This window comes from Nymphalis io, chromosome 21, assembly GCF_905147045.1.
Source record: "Nymphalis io chromosome 21, ilAglIoxx1.1, whole genome shotgun sequence".
In the NCBI taxonomy this organism is placed as follows: Eukaryota; Metazoa; Arthropoda; class Insecta; order Lepidoptera; family Nymphalidae; genus Nymphalis; species Nymphalis io.
Genome location: NC_065908.1, coordinates 1,489,920 through 1,511,955, shown reverse-complemented (window position 1 = coordinate 1,511,955; position 22,036 = coordinate 1,489,920). Strand labels below are relative to the sequence as shown.

Sequence of the window (22,036 nt, the reverse complement as noted above, 5' to 3'; positions counted from 1 at the left end):
TAAACATTGGCATTGTAAGAAATGTTAACCATCGCTTACATCACCAATGCGCCACCAACCACCTTGGGAACTAAGATGTTATATTCCTTGTGCCTGTAATAACACTGTCTCACTCGCCCTTCAAACCGAAACACAACAATACCAAGTATTGCTATTTTGCGGTAGAATATCTAATTGTGGGTGAAAAGTGGGTGGTGCCTTCCCAGACGAGCTTGCACAAAACTCTAACACCAGTACATACATATACGTCATACGATCTGGATTATTTGAAGAACTTTAACAAGAAAGTATTAAAGTATCTGTGTCTCAGAGCAAATTTAATTTTCAATATATTTTGGCATATCTCGGTCCAAGTACAAAATAAGATTACTTTTTAATTATACAGATGCATCATTAATTTACTCAGACAATATACACAGACTTAGCAAACGGGATCTATCGGAAAGCCTACGATTTGAAATAGCTATTTATAATAAAAAAGCCAAAATGGCCTAGTGGTTAAAACGCGTGAATCTTATCCGATGATTGTGGGTTCAAACCCGGGCAAGCACCACTGAATTTTCATGTGCTTAATTTGTGTTTATAATTCATCTTGTGCTTGACGGTGAAGGATACATCGTGAGGAAACCTGCATGTGTCTAATTTCATTGAAATTCTGCCACATGTGTATTTTACCAACCCGCATTGGCGCAGCGTGGTGGAATAAGCTCCAAACCTTCTCCCAAAAAAGGGAGAGGAGGCCTTAGCCCAGCAGTGGGACATTAACAGGCTGTTACTGATACTGTTACTGAAGTTAATTAATTGCGAGCCAATATTTACATGTTCCTTTTTTTTATTATTTTAATAATCATATAATAATAACAGTAAAATTTTGTATGGAATTATACAATTTGGAATTTCAAACCGTTTGATGATGGAGTTTAGGTATACTTCATTAGTTGGTATAATGAAATAAAAAATAGAATTACTACGACTGACCATTTTTCAGGTATGTAAGGAAGCGTCGCTTTTAAATTATAGCGATTACGATCAAATGAATTATGTTCATCACATGACATATCGGTTTCAAAACCTCTTTACATGAGCGATGCAATAATTACCAAGTTATACGCACTGGGTCATAGTAGAGCGTCGACCGCTGGTGCAAACGCAGCAATAATACAAACAAAATTAATTTTTCACAACAAGCTCGCAGACACAGCGACGAGATCGTCCAACGTCCGTGACGTTTGTTTGTGTATTAACTACAGATTGAGTAAATCTGAGGTTAATTGTATAATTCGATTCATAAAACAGCACTCAAATGTATGGACATACGCAACGATAAATCTAACGGACACGACACGTATATATATATATTTTAATATAAAGATTTGATACAATATAAAAATGTAACAATGAGTGAGACGAGCGCATACCGGGTTGTCGAGGTCGGGCGTGTAGAGCAGGTTGTAGAAGAGCGGCGAGCGCTGGTGCAGGCGCTCCACGTACTCGAACAGGCCCAGCGCGGCGCGCGCGTCCTCGGCCTCCGCGCCCGCCGTGCCCGCGCCGCCCGTCTCCACGCCCTGCGGACACACGCGGTCAGTCCCGGAGCCAGCGCCCCCCCCTCGTCCCCCTCGGCCCGCGCAGTACCAGGCGCGACGCGTCGACGCGGCGCTCGTCGGGCGCCAGGCCCAGCTCCGCGCGCTGCGCCTCGCTGTCCAGCAGGAACGTGCGGAAGCGGCACGACACGCAGTGGTACGCGACGAAGCGGAGGTAGTAGTCGTTGAACTCGAACGCCAGCGGGAACTGCTTCTGGAGCTGCAACGTGACGGACAGTATGAGGTAAGCACGTAGGCGGAGGTACCAGAGGGCTGTGCGACTCCCCCCTGCCCGGTAAATGTAATATGTATTTATAACAATATAATAAGTATTTAAGTATTGAGTGAGTGAATGTGAGTCAGTTTTGATTATGACTGGGTTCAATAAAGCAGCAATCAAGCTGCAGGAACGTGCATCGGTACCTGATGTACGGCATCGAGGAACATGAGGAACGTTGGCGTGAAACCCTGCTGCGGTGTGGCGGCGAGGTTGGAGCGTTGCTGAAACTTGTGGCCGAGGGCGAGCCACTCCTTTTCCACAAGAATACGAAAACCTTCGAGTGTCCGGTAGTATGGGTCGAGACAAATTTGCGCCAATGATGATATCTAAAACGAAACATTCAAAAAAATTACTTACTTTTAAAATTAGCCACAAAAATTAGATACTACTCGAATTAATACAGTCAATGAAAACGCATTGAATCACCTGCGCAGTGACATCCCAGCCGTCCTCCAACGACAGCAGCACGGACGATCCCTGCACATCCAACAGATCCACGACCGCACCGGACAGTTGAAATAATTGCCGCAGCTGCCACAGCCAGCCCGACTCCTCCACTAACCTGATGGTAAACGTGAGGGTACAGTCGGGCGCAGGACGGGGCGGGGACGGGCGCGGCGAGGCGCGGGACCGACCTGAGGAAGCCGGGCTCGTCGGCGGCGGCGGCGGGCGCGGCGGGCGCGGAGGGCGCGGCGGCCCGCAGCAGCTTCTTGAAGGCGTGCTTGGTGGCGCGCGCGTCGGGGTAGTCGAGCGGCACGGGCTCCACGCCCGCCTGCGCGCCGCCCGCGCCCTTCTCCGCCAGCACGTACAGCGCCGCGCGCCGCGCGCAGCCCTCGCCCGACACTGGCGCGCGAGGACAGATTATTATTGTGTATTTGAGTATTCGGACGCTTGACCGAAAATTACTTCATTTAATAAAGTGCGTGTTAGTCAAAGTGGCCGATGGCTACACGGCGTCGATAACTAATGGTGACTAACACCGTACCGTTGCGAGAAACGTTCGCGTGTGGAATATTGATATATATCGAGTATAACGGGGAGGGGTACCGTTGTCGAGGTCCACTGCGGAGAGTCTCGCGCGGGGGGTGTAGAGCTCGAGGTGCGAGGCCTGTCGCCGGTCCTTGAGCGAGCCCCAGCGCCCGAAGTGTCGTGTCGCCCCCGCTACGCCGGCACTCTTGCCGCCGCTGCCGCGTCCCAGCACCCTACCCACGTCCGCAAAGAATAAATGAGTCAAATGCATACACCAACTTTTTTTTAATGAAGAATATTAAAAGAAATAAATAATAATAACTAATATGATGCTATAATTTAACTAAGAACGGACAGCATTACATCCTTGCTAATCATAAAGCAACTTAGTATTAGATTAATCTATTTTATATATTTTTCTACAAACAAATAATTATTGTTTAGATAATTTGAACTCGACTTTGCTTTCATAATATTTTTATTATAATGTAATTAATTAAGAAATTTATCGCAGTAGAACTGACCCAAGAGTCCCAGCGGCCTTGCTGAGCAGCGGCGTGTGGTTGTGCTGTTGCTCCTCACAGCACAGTAGCAGCGAATCCAGGCTCAGACTGGAGTCGTCCAGTTCGCCGCGAGACGCTGGCGTCAGGGATACTAACGTTGCCAGGTATCTTTCCTGGAGTACACATTGCATTAGTATACACTTGTATTTTTTTTTTTTTTTTTATATTCGCCGGGAGGGCAAATGACTCTACTCCACCTGATGGTAAGTGGTAGTAGAGTCCAAACGCGACGACGGCCAGTACAGACGGGAAAAACGTTCTGCACTAGCCGCCATCGCCTTGCCGGCCCGCAAGATGCCTCTTCACGCCTCGTTTGAAGGAACCCGGGTTGTAAGAGGAGGGGAACACGTGAGCTGGTAAGGAATTCCATTTTTTGGAAGTGCGACAAAGAAAGGAGTTGCCAAATTTCTTTGTTCGCGATGGAATTGATGTCACAGTTAGGCGGTGACATCGAGAACCAGCTCGCGTGGACTTAAGAAGGAAGGGGGAAGCAGGAATTAGAGAGAATATTTCCTCAGAGCACTCGCCGTGATACAGTCGATAGAAAGCGCTCAGTGCTGCTATCTCACGACGCAATTGTAAAGGTTCAAGGGTGTTTGTGACCTTTACGTCGCCAATAATGCGTACGGCACGTCGCTGCAACCGGTCCAAGGCCTCAAGTAGGTACTTAGCGGAGCCATCCCAAAGGTGCGAGCAATATTCCACGCAAGACCGTACCTGTGTTTTGTACAGCAGGCACAGTTGTTGTGGCGTGAAAAAGCGCCGCACCTTGTTCAGAACTCCGAGTTTCCGTGAAGCTGTTTTTATAACAGCCTCGATGTAATCCCTTGGACTAAGGTCGCAGCGAACGTCAATCCCTAGCATGGCGATTTTGTTTTGCATCACCAGCGGAGTACCACAGAGGGAGGGAAGAGGGGAAAATGTTGACTTTTTCGCCGTGAGAGCGCAAACCTGTGTTTTCTTGGCATTAAACTCAACAAGATTATCAGAGCCCCATTTGGCGATGAGCTCTAACGTCCTATCGAGTTCAATGACAAGATTCTCCCGCCTCTCCTTAGTTTCCGCCCGCCCAGCCACTGCGCGTCCGTGGTATCCACCATGCACTGTACTATCATCTGCATAGCAATGTATGTTCCCAAGGGAGAACATATCATTGATATGCAAAAGAAAGAGTGTGGGAGATAGCACAGATCCCTGGGGGACCCCAGCATTCACTACATAGAATTGTGAAGCGCAACCATCTACTAAAACACGAAGGCTACGCTTGTGTAGGAAGCTGGCAATCCAGGTGCATAGCTGAGCAGGCAGACCATATGCCGGTAGCTTGGAGAGAAGACTTCTGTGCCAGACCCTGTCGAAAGCCTTGGAGATATCGAGGCTGACAGCCAACGATTCTCCATGCTTGTCGATAGCTTCACCCCAGAGGTGTGTTACGTACGCTAGAAGATCACCTGTGGACCGTTTTGGTCGAAACCCGTACTGACGATCATTAATTAGACAGTGATCTTCTAGGTAATGGATCAGTTGGTTGTTTAAAATCCGTTCCATCACCTTACAAAGTACTGAGGTGATAGCTATTGGCCGATAATTTGCCGGGTCAGACCGATCCCCTTTTTTGGGAACCGCTTGCACATTAGCTCTTCTCCAAGCCTCCGGCACTCTTCCCGAAGAGAGAGAAAGTTGGAACAGGCGCGTTAACACAGGAGACAGCTCCGCTGCGCACTTCTTCAGTACTATGGCTGGTATTCCATCGGGACCGCTAGCTTTCCGTACATCAAGTGATTGCAGCTCCGCACGCACATCACGTTGCCTGATTTTAATCTCAGGCATCGTATGGCCATATGCAGGTATTGTAGGTGGCAGTGCACTACAATCATCGATGACGGAATTGTCGGCAAAGAGTTTAGCCAGGAGATCAGCTTGCTCTTGCGGACTGTGAGCTAGCGATCCGTCCGGATTTCTGAGCGGTGGCAGCGAAGGTTGGCAGAAATTGTTTTGCACAGACTTGGTCAGACGCCAGAAGCTACGGGAGCCCCTAGGATGCGAAACAAGGTCATGACCAATCTGTACAATGCGCTGTGCATCCGCTCTCGTGTATGCCTTTCTACAGGACTTGGAATTTTTATTATAGTTTGCTTTCAGTGAGTCAATGTTAGATGCCCCGCTAATACAGCCGTTGATCCACTTGCGATATGCCGCCTGCTTAGATGATACAGCATCGGCACATTCACGAGTGAACCAACGGTTACGCGTACTCCTATCTCTCCAGATCTCGCCAGCAACAGCAGCGGCACTAGCTGTCGGGTCATTCCCACTGAAGCAACGTTCCTTCCAAGGGACCGACGCATAGTAATCGCGCATACCGTCCCAATCCGCCGACTTATAGTGCCAAACGCGACGTTTGCATACCGCTAGTGGCGGCAGCTTGGCCTGTGGCACTCTGGTAGAAATAAGGCTGTGATCCGAAGAGCCAAGAGGAGCCTGAACCACAACCTGATATTCCACCGGGTGAGAAGTCAGCAGAAGGTCCACTAGAGAAGGTGCTTGCCCATCAATGTCTGGGATCCTGGTGGGCTGATCAACCAGTTGGGTCAAGTCATGTGTGAGAGCAAAAGCATAAGCAGTCCTTCCAGCATGGTCAGTTTTGAGGGATTTCAACCATGATTCGTGGTGAGCATTAAAATCCCCCAAAAACACCAATTCCGCGTTAGGAAATTGCTCTTGCACAGCATCTGCCACCCGACTAAGATGGTCAAATAATCGGCTTGTCTCCAAGTCACCATTGTGGGATCTGTAGAGGCACACGTAGACTCGGCTCTGACGAACCAGGTCCACACGTACCACCAACGAGGAGAAGGAGGGGTCCTCCAAGCAGCGCAGTCGGTGACAGCAAACATCCGTCCTGACGAACAAGCATACTCCGGCTTTCGCTTTGAAGGATTCTTCAAGCGTGTAGCCGGGATAATTAAGGTAGCTGGTATCGGCAGGACGGAGTATTTGTGTCTCCGTGAGAAACAACATTGCTGGCCGTGCTGTTTCGAGATGGTGGTGGACAGCGTTGAGGTTAGTGTGGAGTCCTCGGATGTTAGAGAACTCGACCTCAAACAGCGAGGGTATGGTGGGGGTGTGCACCGCTGTACGACCGTTATTTCTTTTTTGTTGCGCCATTTGGGAAAAATGAAATGGAAAAGAGACGTGAAGCGAGCGATGTATTGCCACGATAGGGATGGGCAAAGTGTGGAGGCGTGTTTCCCCAAGTGGTTGCCAAAAGGAAAAATACACTGACCCGCCGGACGGAAGGGCCCCCGAACCCCCCCGGAAGTGGCCGCCGGGACCCCACCTACCGGTCACCAACCGGCACGACGGTCCACCCCGAGATTATGCGTGGCCTGGTGGGGCAGCCTCACGAGCTGGTTAGGCACGCTCGGGCCCCTGTAATATGCCACGGGCGGCCAGCGGAACAGCCGTTTCTTCGGGTCTCCCTGTCCAGCAGGTCAATACAGTTTCCCCCGGCATTGGTTCAACAGCCGTCTCCAATTGGACCAACACCCATCGCGGCAATACTCGCTCGGGCTCTGGCTGTACGCTGGCTGACCTCGAAACGCGGCTGCAAGCCACTTCACGAGTTTTTCACTATGCGTACGGTGGTAACAAGCCAGGCGGATGTTAGCATCCTACCACCAGATGAGCAGATGGTCGCTCAGATATCCCTTAGTCGCCTCTTACGACACCCATGGGAAAGAGAGGGGCAGTGAAATGTATTCTTTCTCCGTCACTGCACGGATAAAACGGACGCACGGACTTGTAGTATGACATAGATAATTATTATTATTATTAGATATTAAATAATTCGTTACTGGTTTTATATAACTAGTTATGCAAATATACATATATATATATATATATATATGAGAATCGTATTAGAGTTCTAATCAAGAATTAACTTTAATACGATTTTGATTATATATAGTTAGCATTAAATTACTTTGCTGCTCTGAAGTTAGCAGCAATTGACTGCGCATATCAAACAATATTGCTATCGATGGCTATTATTTCTATGTTATAAAACTTGTATTATTGAATATTTGTTCGTACGCTAATACTTTTTACGCGTGCTATAACTACTTTTTACTGAGGTCAAATGTTCGAGGAAATGGTACCATGAACCAAATGTCGGCTACACGCTTACTTGTTCTATACTAGAGGTAGTTTCAGTTCCACTCTGTGTCGTTCCAGGATTTTGATGACTGGAAGACTTCAGCATCCCCATCACGCCTTTATGATGAGATGCAGCCGATCTAGATCGCACACATACATGGATTAGTTTTGGTGTGGATGGATTTTAACATTTCAATAGTACTTGTTTCACTTGATGGAACCGGAAACATGATGAATAAAACATAAGACGGTGTGTGCTATACGAATCAATCGTAACGCGGTGACATGCAAGGTGACTGTAATAATGTAATGCAGTACCTCGCCAGCAGCGCCTTGGTGCGCGGGTGGCGCCACGTGAGCACGGGCACGCGGCCCTGGCGGTAGCAGCGCGACGCGCGCCGCAGGGACTCGTCCGACACGCTCTCCGGCACCGCCACCACCGCCGGGTAGCTGCCGCAGGACACGGACTTTTTTAGTACGCACGTTCGATAAAAACTTTTATTTCAAACTTAGAGGGATGAAATTAATTATTTAAGTTTAAACAGGACCGAGATATGGGCTATGTAATAATAAAAAAAGATTAAAACGCATTATTCACAATCGGCGAGGTTCAAAGAATCCAGCTAAAAGGACTCAAATATAACCTGACTTGTGTATTTTAGAAACATATTTTTTTTGAAATAGACAACGAAGATAGAGAAGAAACTTAAAGTAATTATAACGAGCACGTGTCGCGTCGGCGCGGGCTCACCTCCTGCAGAGCGTGTAGAGCGCGTTGGCGTGCGACAGGCGGAAGGGCGGCGCGGCCAGCCCCAGGCGCGCCCAGTCGCGCGCGTACACCCGCTCGCGCACGCGCTCCAGCGAGCGCGCGTGTGCGCACTCCGCGCCCTCCGCCGCGCCGCCGCCCAGCTCCAGCTCCTCCACTGCGCACACACGTATTGCCGACTCGTGACTGCTCCCGACACTCGTACTCAATGGTAATACCCATTATGCGGTGCTCACGTGACAACGTATCGGCCGACAGCGAGGACATCAAGGGAGGTGAGGTGAGTGAGCGCGCATCCGAGGACGGAAGGACGTACTTCTGTCTCTTCGAGGGTTTCGGCTTTAGGCCTGCACGCCGCGCCGTCTTCAGCAGGGTCTTTTTGGCAAAACCTCTATGAAACGAAAACGAGTGCTTTAAGTATTGATATGATTGAAATACAATTTTCTTAGAAAATAGCGAACCCATGGGATAACGCGGATGAGAGAACGTGAGGGGGTCGAGTGGTACTCACTTGAGCGTGTGGTGCTTGGGCTGCGCGAGGTCCGCCGGCGGTGGGGCTCGAGGGGCCAGCGCGAAGTGCATTAGCGGATGTGACGGGTGGCGCAGACGAGCTACAGCCTTGCGGAACGCCTCCGCCTGCTCGCTGCTCACCTCCTCGTCGAGCGCTACCTAATATCGAAGATGATGCCAATTTTATGAGATGAAATTTATTATATTGTATTGTATCGCGGTACTAATTTTACAAAATATAACTAATTCCTGTTTTTGTCTACGATGAGCGACTCATACGGTGGGTACAACTCAAACGATTGGTTTTACGCATGTGATGTCCAAGAACTCACCTTAATGAGCTGGAAAGTGGCGGCTCGCAGCTGCAGTCCGTCGTGTAACGTATGTTCCAGCTGCGCATGCGCTGCGCGGACACCTTTCTCCCGCGTTAACGCACTCAGGGGGAAGGAGCGCACCACCGTCGCCTCGCACGCTGAGAGCAATATCAATTTGGGTCAAAAGCAGGAAACCCCAACTCGAGTACCCGCGGGGTGGGCCACTCACCGTAGGGGTCGAGCGGCACGCCCTTGAACAGCAGGCGGTAGTTGGTGAGGAACAGCGCGCCCTCGGCGGGCAGCAGCTGCGGCAGCGCGCAGCCGCGCCCGTCCGCCAGCAGCAGCGCGCGCAGCGCCGCGCCCGCGCCCGCCTCGCCCGCCACCAGCGCGGGCCACGCGATGCGGGGCTGGGGGTCATAGCGAGTGAAAATTGATCTCGGTGACGTACGCGTTTGTTATAATAAGTAAATGACATAAATTCCAAAAAAAATGAGCAAGCTTAAAATAACGATTGTAAAATAATAGCGAGGGATGTGTCCCTCACCTTTTGCACAGGCGGCAGTCGGCGGCTCTCCCGCGCGACGGCGTCGAGCGCCTCCAGGTGCATGTGCACGACGCCCGGCACCATCTGGTGCAAACAGCGCACGTGCTCCGCCGTCACGCCGCCCTCCGTGCACACCTGCGCACGCGCGTTACTTTAACATTTGATCTTTCGAATATCAAATTTTGATATTCTGTCCACGGAGAAAATGAAAACCAAGTCCATTCGGACACTTCACAATTTGGAATACCTTGTCAACAAATCTGGAGACCATCTTTATGACATTGTTGCCGGCTTCGCCCGGATCCGCCTCTTCAAAACCTGATTCCGCATCTGCACTATCTGACTCCGCAACACTAAAATATTTTTTTTTTAAATAATGAGCGGTTTCTATTATTACAGTAATAATTTACATGCACGCTTTAAATCATAGACACTGTAAAACAAAGCGAAAATATCGTTATCTGTAGAAACTATTATTACTTTTTTATTATTTTAGGAACGCAGACAAGTTATCCATTCAAGTCCTCCAGGCTTACCATCAGACACTAGCATTATCACAAATATAAAACACTTTTTGCGCCGTAAATTGCGCAGCCAACAACAGGGATTAATATATATATGACACGCGCTAGTGCTGAGAGACCTGTTGGTGATGCTGTTGCTGGCGCGGTCGGCGTCGTCCCCGCGCACGTCGGCCCGCCGACCGGCGCCCTCCAGCGGCAGCAGCAGGTACACCATGCGGTTGGCGTAGTGGATGGCCTGGCTGTACAGCGTCGACTCCTCGCTCGCTATCAGCTCGCGTTGCTTCTCTGTACATCAAAAGAGCATCCTTAATAACATATAGTCTACTGCTATCTAATATCGACACACTCGTCCGCTGTCATTGCTACAACTAACTGTCTCTTTCTTAACAGACAAAACTAAATCTTCCGCAAAAACTAAAGATATTCTCTATTCAAATATTTTAAATAAAAGCACTATGAAAGAATTATTTAAATGTTACCTGGCGGTAAACTGGGCCAAAGCCGCATCTGTTCTGCAGCGATTTCCAACGCACTCGGTTCTTGAGCTTTCAGTAACGATATATACTCGTCGTCTTCCCTAAAACAAAGCACAAACTATACACCACCTACTTAAAAAAAAGGTTTAGTTACTATTGAAAATTGTATAACCGCCTAATCTTATGAGGACGTATGATATAAGACCTGGGACTGGGCATGCGGTGGTGGTGCGTGGGACTGGGCAGATACAGCGCCTTGATGTCGCGCTGCACCTCCTGATAGAAGGCCGCCTCCCAGAACTGCTGACTCGTCCACACCTGATGCTCCTGTTCATACAATTTAAGAACGTCTCCATCAGAGGTAGAATTGAGAATTTTATACCATATTAGATTCTACAACAATGATACCAACAGCGTAAAAGTTGAACATGTCGTATGGCACTTGTGCTGGCCACATACCTGTATACACATGTAGGCGTACTGGATGACGCCGGTGCACAGCTTGCGGCAGTAGGCGGTGGCGAGCGGCAGCACGGCCGCGGCGATGGAGTGCTCGTCCAGCGCGCTCGCCGACTGCAGCGCGCAGTTCATGAGCCTACGGGGGTATGGAATGGAATAAACGAAGTGTCTCCTTGACTCGAGGGCCCCACCATGTCTCTGATCTTAACACAAGTGTTACGCTTAACTAGAAGGGAAATCACATTATTAATAATTCCTTAAAACGATTGTACACATAGATCTTTTATATATTTTTTTTTTGGCCTATGTACCGATTTAATTGAATAAATAAATATAGAAATGATTACAATATTGACAATGGTGATATCGAAGACAACTTGAATACCACCAGAAACATTAGAATTGGTGCCTTTTTATAAAACTATCAATTTATGTCCTAATTTTTATAAAAGTAATTAGAAACAGTGAAAATTTTTCATAGTAAAAAAAATATATTATTTTAGGATGAGTTGTCAAGCTCGTTTCAGAAATCAAACTTTTTTATATATGGTTATTATATATGGTGTACATAAAGCGATGCTATAATTATATTTGTATTATTATTATTTTTATTAATTATAAGCGGAAATAGGATCGAGTTAAACAAGGTCGAATCCATCACAAACGATACAGATATGCAGACACGCAAAAGATACATACGTGAACATTACAATTATTAATTCATAATACGGAGAAAACAATTAAAATTGTCTCGACGTAATAAACTTAATTCAAGTAAACACTATAAGCAATTTTAAATTTATATACAAATCTAAATATCTTTACCGTTAAGAATGGGCATTATAAATAAGTATTACACTAGGAGCGATGCGGTATAATAGGATAGTATTTCATTTTATGAAATAGGTAGACGTACGAGCAAAGGACCACCGCCCATAGACATTGGAGTTACAAGGAATATCAACCATTCCTTACATCGCCAATGCGCCACCAACCCTAGGAACTAGGTTGACTGGTGGCTTACTCACCCTTCAAATCGACCAAGTGTTGCCGTTCGACGGTAAAATGTCCGATGTGTTGGTGGTACCTATCCAGACGGGCTTGCATAAAGCCCAACCACCAATTCTTATAAAGCATGACAAATCCCAACGATAATACACCTTAGCATATTTTATATTAAAATTTTCATATTACAATCGAATTCGTTATTATCCATTCATATATAGAGTATCTTCCGAATTATTCTCGGTAGAATCTACAATCCTAACCGGTAGCTTGATCGATTTAAAATATGCTTGTTAGAGCCTACCGTAATGAAGTTACTTTGATGTCATTTGTTCAAGTAATTTGAAAAATTCATTATATCTAAAGCGACGAAAACTGAATGATAAATATTTATATAATTCATATAAAAATATATATTTAAAACGAAAATGACAATTGGATATTGTCCACTTAACAATATAATATCTGTGAATCTTTACACGAACGGGCGATAGGATCAATGGGAAATTAAATACACGTAACTATACATGATTACCTGATATTTATATAGCGTGCGTGCGAAACTATAGACATTTCTGTTTTCACTTTGTGCTTTGATATGTTGAAATTAATAACATTAGCCACTTTAGCGCGTTACGTGGTTCAGATCAGCGCAACCAATATGTTGGTAATATATTTTAAGATATTTAAAATTAAGGACTTGAAGCGTCAATAGAGTTAATGATGTAAAAGTCGCAGGTTCGATCCCCTGGGCTATTGTCGTCCCCACTAGCACAGCTGTACGCTTAATTGGGGAGGGGTACATAGGCATATTATTTTTTATCTCACTATTTATATTTAATTTAAAACTCAACAATTTGACTCGGTGTGTTACGTAGCCGAGATGGCCCAGCGGTAAGAACGCGTGAATCTTAACCGATGATCGTGAGTTCAAACCAGGGCAAGCACCACTGAATTTTCATGTGCTTAATTTGTGATTATAATTCATCTCGAGCTTTACGGCGAAGGAAAACATCGTGAGGAAACCTGCATGTGTCTAATTTTACTGAGAATCTGCCACATGTGTATTCCACCAACCCGCATTAGACCAGCGTGGTGGAATAAGCTCCAAACCTTCTCCTCAAAAAGAGGAGAGGAAGCCTTTAGCCCAGCAGTGGGACATTCACAGGCTGTTACGATTACGTAGCGAATGGTTTCGGAATATATATATATTTAAAATAGAATACCTTTCAAATGTTTCGTTCGGTACCTAGTTTTTTTATATTTACTGTTATAATATCCAATTTTTTTTTTACTCAAACAGAAAAATAAACTTGGCTATGAAATTCATATCAATAGCCTACACTATTAAATTGAATATATATTTTAAATATGTTAAATTACAGATAATACTATAATAATGGTTAAAACCATTCTACTTTCAAGAGTATAAATAAAGTTCTAAATAATAATAAATATAAAATCTATCCCACTAGGGTCCAGGAATATGGTCACTGATAAGTATAAGCAAATGTCCTATGGATTTGAATAATGAAGTGCTGAAGGTCGAAATGGACAAACATAAGCTGAACCGCACGCACGACGGCATCTCCGCCGACGTCATTACTACCGAAACCATCGATAGTAAATATGCGGTTTGTTTATATATATTATTAATTTTATTAGTACTCCGCCTTTTTTTGTTTTATTTGAAAAATATATATATTTATATTGATAATAAAAAAATGCTATAATTGAGTCCACATTGCAAAATAATTAACATTCAAGTTGGCAATTCATAAACACAAAGCGATATAAATATAGTAATTGAAATATTATTTTTTTAAATCGCAACCAATTATTTTTTTAAGCTAGCATCACTAAATATATAACTACATAAATTGGGACTTTCGAAACTATCTTTCGAGTATATACTCCTTATTTCAGGCTTTAGTTGAAATTTGTAAGTACGTGGATGGAGGGTGCAAGCCATATCAAATACTTTCTGACAACGATGTCGTGAGCATGTTGAATAAATACGCCGAAGAAAATGTGCTCAATGCGCTCACGCTGGCCAAAATTGACCCGCCTGAATTCCCGGTCGAAAAGGTAAAGATTTTCGTTTCCAGATCGAGTTTATTACTTATCTGTTATAAAAGAGGCTTAGTTTGCCGCGTTTGATATCGTTTCTTTGTTTGTCATTTTGCGTATGAACGAATAATGCGATAGATATGAAACTTTCACGTTATGATAGCTATGGCCTGGTGCCAAAAGGGCAAATGTCATTAATATTTACCAAACGGTCAAAATCTTTACTTTTGGTAATCATAATAGTAATAATGAAAATGATGTGATGTGAAAATTATGTGACAATGAAATGATGTCGGTTGTTTTTGTAAATATGGAATACTGAGATTTATGTAACTTATTGTTTTAAGTAATCTAAAAATAGTAATGTAGTCAAAAAACTTATTTTTTGCAGATTATATTTGTAATTCCTTTTGTCTGATCTAATCTATTGACAATTGTTTATTTAGATCGAATAATATCAATGATTACGGTTAGGATACAAGAGTGCGTGGTTTACGTGTTCGGAGCGTACAGGAGGAGTGTAAGTAAAATGCGTTTGCAACTTTCAGGGAGAATATCACGTCGACGACTACGTGATGGACTACTGCAAGTTGCCCCGCGAGGCCGTCTACGGCAAGTTCGAGACCCTGTCCTTCCTAATGCTCAACGGCGAGAAGGTCGGCTGCATCAAATGCGTGCTAGAATTTAACAAGTTCGAGGACGACGAGAACTACTGCGACGAATGATATCGACGTGACACTCGCTCGATACATGTAGAGATACGAATAAAGCGAACGTAATCCGAGGGGGTAGTTTGATTGCACGCACCGCACGACGAGCTCGAACTGGTGGTGCTGCAGCAGGTGCTTGTTGGTGGGCAGGCGCGCGGCCAGGTCGCGCACGAGCGCGGCGCGCGCGGCCGGCGCCCGCAGCGCGCGCACCACGCCCGGCAGCGACTTGCGCGCGTCCGCGTAGCGGCTCTCGAAGATGGCGGCCACGCACGCGCGCAGCACCTGCGACACGCCACCGTTACATTCCTGGCTCGTGCTCGGCGGTGGAGCGAAATATCGTGAGGAGAGCTGCGTGTGCCAGGTGACATATTCACGTAACACCCCCCCCCCCCCCCGACTCGTAGGGCGACGGTGCCCTTTTGGCCGCGGGACGTTACCGGGCCGCTACGTTTATTTAAAATGCAACTGTACCGAGGAAAATAAAGTAACCTCGAGTCGCCGGGCCGAGTTGGTGAGCAGCAGCTGCGTGTGCTCGACGGCGCCGGTGGGGGACGCGCCCGGCGGGATGATCCTCGGAGCCGGCAGTCGGATCGCTGACAATCTACGACAAAAATTTAATCCGTTCATTAATTACTCAATTCTGGCGATCGTTTCCAATTCAAGCGTTATACAAGTTTTTTTGTCTATATTATCTCTAGAGGTTATTTATTTTTATATCATGTGCGTATTACATATATAAAATAAATAATTAGATTACGAAGTCCCAAGATTTCCATTCGGTGTGTATCCATAAGGAGCTTCGACTCAAGAAGCAGAAATTTACTAACTTATTTAAAAAAATAGTGACACCTAGAAAATATTTATACTATAATTGGCTATAACTATTATGATAGAAGAAATTCAATATGACATTTATAATTAAATATTTTTCTTTTTTAATCTACAACAAAATACTTAGTCCGTATTTGAATTATGAATTATATTTACTTGGGATTGTTCGCGTTCCTCGCGGTAACTTCTTCGATAACAGCATGTACTCTTTCTGCATCTAATGGTGGTAGAGGTGGTTGGTGTATCCGAGCTGAAGCGCCTTCCGGTGGTCGTAGTACACGCTGTGAGTACGTCTGTGTCGATACACCCTAAAAAAATATAATGTATAATTTATTTTATGTTAAAGATAGGCGGACGACCAAATAGGACACCTGATGGTAAGTGGTCACCACCACCCATAGACCTTGGGGATATAAAAATATTAACTATTCCTTACATTGCTAATATGCCACCAACTTTGGGAACTAATATGTTATGTCATTTGTGCCTCACACTGACTCACTCACTATTCAAACCGGAACGCAACAATACAAGTATTGTTATTTAGCGGTGGAATATCTGATGAGTGGGTGGTACCTACCCAGACAAACTTACATAAAGCCCTAGCACCAAGTAAAAATCTTACAACTAAATCTTGTCCATTCTATGACTACTATGTTTTTAACTCCGATCCGATCTACTTACAACTAATTGTTAATATTTAGTAATTTCATTGCAATATGTATGTATATGTTAAAAAAAAGAGGTGACCCAGTGGTTAGAACGCGTGAATCGTGACCGATGATCGTGGGATCATACCCGGGCAAGCACCACTGAATTTTCATGTGCTTAATTTGTGTTTATAATTCATCTCATGCTTGACGGTGAAGGAAAACGTCGTGAGGAAACCTGCATGTGTCTTATTCCATTGAAATTCTGCCACATATGTATTCCAGCACGCATTAGAGCAGCTTGTTGGAATAAGCTCCAAATCATCTCCTCAAAACAGCACAGGACGCCTTAGCTCAGTAGTAAAACATTCACAGGATGTTAATGTGCTATCGCAATATGAATGAAGCTCATATATTTATCACTAGTATACAACCCACCTGTGGGTTAGGATTTTCATTGAGATGTAACTGCATCGCCAAGTCCTGTATATGCTGTAGCTCTAACTCTGGATTCAATGATTCTAATTTAAGTTGTTCAGGTAGATTTCTGAAATAAAATTACAATTACAATTTTATTATTAATCTTATTGTTGTAACGAAGAGTGAACTGTAAAAAATTAGAAGACATTTGTCATAAAAGTTCTTTGAATGCAACAACAAGTAACGTTACAAAATGAAACATTTCTGATGTAAATGTAACATCTTTAAGAATAAAACAATAATAAAATATTACATAGAAAAAGACATACTGCACTAATTCGTCCCATATATCCGTTGGTCTCCATGGTGGTCCTCGTTCAGCAACCAGCCCATTAAAGAACATCGAATCCAGTAATCGTACTGCGAACGGACACTGTGAGAGACCCCTGGCTCCAAGGAAGCCGGCCTTGTGGAATGTTAATACTGGTGACGGGTGGATCCTTATGATTGTAAGGCAGTGTCTGAAAACCATATTGTAAACAACTCAATATTATGCATTACTTGAATATGTCCTCCAAACCGATTTTGGCCACGGCGGCCAATCTCAAGAGAGATTAGCCAACTGCGCAGGACATATTATAGTGCACAAGTGTGTGCGCAAACACAGGTGCACTCTCTATTCCCTAACTCTCATAATCCGATGGGACGGCAATCCAACACACCGGAAAGAGTTCAGGCATAGGACCTTTACGTGATTTCCGAGGCACGGGAGTGCACACTTCCAACTTCCAGACTGATTTCTAGGGTCGCCGTCATTGAAATCGATGAGGACTATAGTTAAGACGCGAAGGCAAATTTACTTTCTCATTAACAATATTGGTTAGGACTAACTTTTCCCGTTTATTCAATATAAATTACAAATTTAACACGTTATTTGACAAATGTTTTTAAAGTTGCTTTTTAATTTCAAATCTTTACTCTAATATGATTTATTTTGATATATTTATATAACTAACCTGTAACCCTGTAATAGTTTCGCCAATGTTCTCATAAACACCGCTCTGATCTCCTTGTCCAACATATGAGGCGGAGAAGAGGAGGGCGGGGGCGGGGCGAACGCGGAATCAGCTGATTTCAACTCCGGCTGCAAGACTAGAGCTAAGGCCTCTTGGAGAGACGATAGGAGCTTCCCCTCTGGGCGCGGTATATTAACCCCCGCCGGGATGTGAAGTGAGCCCACGTCGAGATCGGCTACTATAACGTCCAACTGAAATCGAATAAGACTTACTGTAATGAGTTTCGCTTCGAACTATAATTAATGGCGGAACAGTACAAATTTTATTAAATTTCTCTTATGTTACCCTAACATTGAAGTGGGTGACCCAAAACAACAACAGGACGAAGCAATTCGATCTGACCAAGTATGACGAGTTATATCTATAGTCAAAAACCAATGTACAATTGTTTTTGGCAATAGTCTAGCTGATTATTATTATTAACGGACAGTATGCACGAAGTATATACATCTTCTTACAGTCTACATGTACTATGGTACTTTAGATGCTACGTTCCCACTGGCTCACTCGCCTCACAACAATACGAGGTTATGTCGATAAAATAATAAAAATGAGTTAAGAACTTACCAATTCTGAGACCTCCTCCTTCAAACTCGAATGTACGCCGATCAGAAAGGGCGTGGGTGTAGCGAGAACCTCCGCCAGCCCGGCCGGCAGCAGCGGTATGTACACGTGGGCGTATCGGAAGGGGAACATGAGCGCGGCCAGCGCCCTGCAGACCGCCGACAGCCGCGCGCCCGCGAGCGACACGAGCAGCACCTTGTGTTCGCTCATCACCGCACACCAGAGTGTTACTGAATTGTGGATACCTGAAAGTAAAACGTACGAAATGTCGATCAAGTTTTTTCTTTTTTTCCATGTTATCGCTTTAAATAATCCTCTTGATAACCTGTTTAATGAACTAACTGGGAGGTGTCACAGAACATGTTACCAATTAATCTGAGAAGTAAGAATTATATTAAAGCTAAAGTTTTCTTAGCCATATAGAATTTAACGTTAAGAATTTTAGAAGGATAAAATAAATCCACTTGAGAAATGTTTCTTTCTACTATTCTAATCCTTATACTCTAAAATATAAATAAGTTGCAATTGTGACTCACCTAGCAATCTCAATAACATATACACAGCATTGTGAGTGACTGGCATGGGCGGAGCAGCCGGAGGTTGCAGAGCCTGCCGATCCCCTGCGCCTATACTGAAGCGAACCTGAGGTCCACCCGCGGGTGGAACCAGCACGCAGCCCAGCAGGTTTCCAACCAACGTCTCCAAGGGCACGCCCAAATTCTCAACCCACACCGTGTAGATTATGCCGAGGCAATTCTGGAGAATATTAACCGTTACTTGAAATTACACGAGTGATTAAAATAACACATTTTGCATTTAACGTCTTCCTTTAGCCATTCCTTATATATATGTAGTTTAGGTACAATTACGTCAATCCGACAGTAAATTTGTTACATATTTTGCAAGTACCATTTCAAATATTCAAAATATTTTATATTAGAATAAACATAACGATTGTTTTCGTAGGTTGAAAAAGTAATGTATTGTAAAGCGTGTATTTCACTTATCATATTTATTATAGGTATATATAATATGTCTATAAAAATTCACATTAATCGAATGGTATAAGCTTTTCAGAAATGTATCCCATAGTTTAACTAAGAGTTTACTTGTTAAGTAGAATGGTCACCACAACAGGGTTATCGCTCAATTGACAAACCACATTCTAAGAATATAACAAGGAATGTTTACAGTGCATCACTTATAAGAAATTGCTATTGTAAAACTGATAGATCATTCACTAGCTTCAATAGTGGGCCTGTGATAACTTTATCATGGGCACGAATTCGTAAGAAAACAATACATAATCAGCAAATACGCTTATATATCTTTAAAATGATTGTTTCAGGCAACAATTTATGTATTTTTCAAACATTTTAATTTAATAAGAATTTGGCTGACGAAAGTTTAGAATATTCAAGAAATTACCCGAAATGTATCGATGTAATCTTGCCGCGAAACTATGACCAGGCATTTGGGCGCGTACATGATACTGTGGTGGGTGATGTTCGGAACTGGCCGGCTCGAGTCTAGAGATTCTTCGTCCTGCAAAAGAAAAAAAAAACTATGTTACATAATAAATAACAACATCTTATAATTAACATTTGTAAGAAATATGTATTCGCCCACGATCTTATACCTAAAAAAATAGATAAACTCGAGCAATAAACACGAAATTATAAGAGCAGTGCAGCAGTGAAAACTTTTTAAATAACCGCCACGTTATTTAAAAAGTTTTCATATAGAATATTTATTATGAACATAATCATCTCTATATATATTATTCTTATGAACTTGGGTGTGTATATCACAACTCCCAAAACCACTGAACCGATTTTGAAAAATTTAGTGTGTGAATTTGAGTGGGTCACGAAATCGTCTAGATTAGGTTTTTTAAATTAAAAAAATGAGTTTATGTAATTATTATATCAAATGAATACATACAGTAAATTAAACATTATTTAATCAAATAACATAGTAAATTACTTAAAGAAATTCAGTATGTCTTACTTATAAAAGAATTATTTAAAAATAAATGAACTCAGTCTAAAAGTTTATGGCTACCATAAAACCATACCGTCAATTTTAGCTACGGTAAAAGTTAATAATTATGATCCACATAAAAATAAAAAAAAGCAACAAAAGTGCAGCGAAGTTGTCGGTCGACGGCAGACGACAGACGCTAATAGCTATGGTTATGGCGTACGTTGAATAGTTACTTTCGAACTTCGATCCAAGAATCATGAGACGTTTAAATCTATCAGATACATTTCACATTTTATACATAACAAGGTGATATGTGGTCATCTAGTGACGTGATCAATTCGCTCGCAAAAATATAATAATAATAAAACAAAACTCATTTAATAACTTAACTATATAGCCATTTAGCGGGACCAGATATTGTGATATTTATTTATGACACTCAAAGATCATTATTATATTGTGAGATTAAGACAATTTCTTCCATAAATATACGATTTATTATTAACTAGTCTTTAGGACACTTATCGGATCATAGCATATATTGTGTGAATATAACCGCAATCATGAAGAAAAAACTTGCATGGCCAGGGTGAAATTCTGCCACATGTTTACATTTGCCGTCAACAACTTTAGATCTACAAAGTCACCAATAAGTAATCGGGTTCACTTCTGGTGTATTCCGATATATAGGTACATAAAACTTATGAAAATATATTGAACATTATACTTTAGAAAATCCTTACTTTAATTAGCATTCAATAAATACTTTTTGATATTTATTAAATTAGATTATTTGTCTGAATATTTTCGTTTACGAACTGTAGAAACTCGACTTATTATCGACCCGACCTAAGACTAACAAGTTTCTGTTTTAAAAAAAAATTGAAGACACTTTTTCCATGTTTTTATTCGATTTACAATGATTGTTAGTTCGTATATCAAATCCTACAAGCTGCATTAAAACCACTACCTCTTATAGTTATACTTAAATATCATCCTACGAAGTTGAAATTTTACATATCGGTTCAGTTTCGACGGCAATGCATTTTATGATTAGCCTGATTCTACACCCAGGATTAACCCAAACGAAGTATCTCCTCAACGTTCATCTTAGACAAGAAATTCTGTATATAAATGTTTGTTTTGTATACTTTGTTGGAAGCAAATGTAATTGCCGGTGCTTAGCGTTAACATTTGTTACAGAATACTCATTATAACATGTGTAAAATGCAAGTATGTTACATTACTTGCTAGCGACTCCATAGTTTACAATCTGGTACACATCTGTTCGCGTATTCACGAGCTAGCATATGAAAATTACGCACATATATTAAATCGGTGACGTCACTTGTCTTGCGGTCGGAAACTCATTGTTTTTTTTATAGAAACTCGATAACGAGCTCGCCGCGAAGCACGGATTTAATAAACAAATACAAAAGTTAGACGATTCAATATGCTGACGTTTAGTTTATTTACTTGACGGTTGGCGTGGTTGTGTGCATGAACATATCTGTTTGTCCTGAGTCTGGGTGTAATTATCTATATAAGTATATATTTACAAAAGAAAAGTAGTACATGTAG

General features: G+C 43.2%; 2 protein-coding genes across 3 annotated transcripts in view; one reads left to right on the top strand and one right to left on the bottom strand.

Annotated features, from left to right (window-relative positions):
* Positions 1–15,002, top strand: part of LOC126776908 (uncharacterized) — a 75,525-nt gene extending 60,523 nt beyond the window's left edge. The window contains exons 1-4 of one of the 2 annotated variants that reach the window (XM_050499772.1): positions 12,732–12,815; positions 13,624–13,782; positions 14,075–14,236; positions 14,767–15,002. In XM_050499772.1, coding sequence (XP_050355729.1) covers positions 12,747–12,815; positions 13,624–13,782; positions 14,075–14,236; positions 14,767–14,943 — 567 coding nt within the window. In that variant the 5' untranslated portion in view covers positions 12,732–12,746 and the 3' untranslated portion in view covers positions 14,944–15,002. Of the gene's footprint in view, positions 1–12,731; positions 12,816–13,623; positions 13,783–14,074; positions 14,237–14,766 lie in introns of those variants that run through there. The other variant, XM_050499773.1, reaches the window with a different exon arrangement.
* LOC126776727 (myotubularin-related protein 13) overlaps positions 1–22,036 on the bottom strand; it is a 64,354-nt gene that overhangs the window by 5,678 nt on the left and 36,640 nt on the right. The window contains exons 4-32 of the mRNA XM_050499423.1: positions 19,898–20,014; positions 19,006–19,225; positions 18,473–18,714; positions 17,846–18,096; positions 17,159–17,350; positions 16,848–16,956; positions 15,916–16,067; positions 15,418–15,529; positions 15,026–15,210; positions 11,144–11,279; positions 10,890–11,011; positions 10,688–10,785; positions 10,328–10,493; positions 9,932–10,037; positions 9,685–9,819; positions 9,370–9,547; positions 9,159–9,298; positions 8,828–8,985; positions 8,553–8,707; positions 8,302–8,473; positions 7,869–8,000; positions 7,582–7,690; positions 3,354–3,505; positions 2,908–3,062; positions 2,496–2,703; positions 2,287–2,422; positions 2,004–2,186; positions 1,633–1,800; positions 1,419–1,565 (exon numbers count right to left, since the gene is read on the bottom strand). Of these exons, the coding sequence (XP_050355380.1) occupies positions 1,419–1,565; positions 1,633–1,800; positions 2,004–2,186; positions 2,287–2,422; positions 2,496–2,703; positions 2,908–3,062; positions 3,354–3,505; positions 7,582–7,690; positions 7,869–8,000; positions 8,302–8,473; positions 8,553–8,707; positions 8,828–8,985; positions 9,159–9,298; positions 9,370–9,547; positions 9,685–9,819; positions 9,932–10,037; positions 10,328–10,493; positions 10,688–10,785; positions 10,890–11,011; positions 11,144–11,279; positions 15,026–15,210; positions 15,418–15,529; positions 15,916–16,067; positions 16,848–16,956; positions 17,159–17,350; positions 17,846–18,096; positions 18,473–18,714; positions 19,006–19,225; positions 19,898–20,014 (4,536 nt within the window). The remainder of the gene's footprint in view (positions 1–1,418; positions 1,566–1,632; positions 1,801–2,003; positions 2,187–2,286; positions 2,423–2,495; positions 2,704–2,907; positions 3,063–3,353; positions 3,506–7,581; positions 7,691–7,868; positions 8,001–8,301; positions 8,474–8,552; positions 8,708–8,827; positions 8,986–9,158; positions 9,299–9,369; positions 9,548–9,684; positions 9,820–9,931; positions 10,038–10,327; positions 10,494–10,687; positions 10,786–10,889; positions 11,012–11,143; positions 11,280–15,025; positions 15,211–15,417; positions 15,530–15,915; positions 16,068–16,847; positions 16,957–17,158; positions 17,351–17,845; positions 18,097–18,472; positions 18,715–19,005; positions 19,226–19,897; positions 20,015–22,036) is intronic.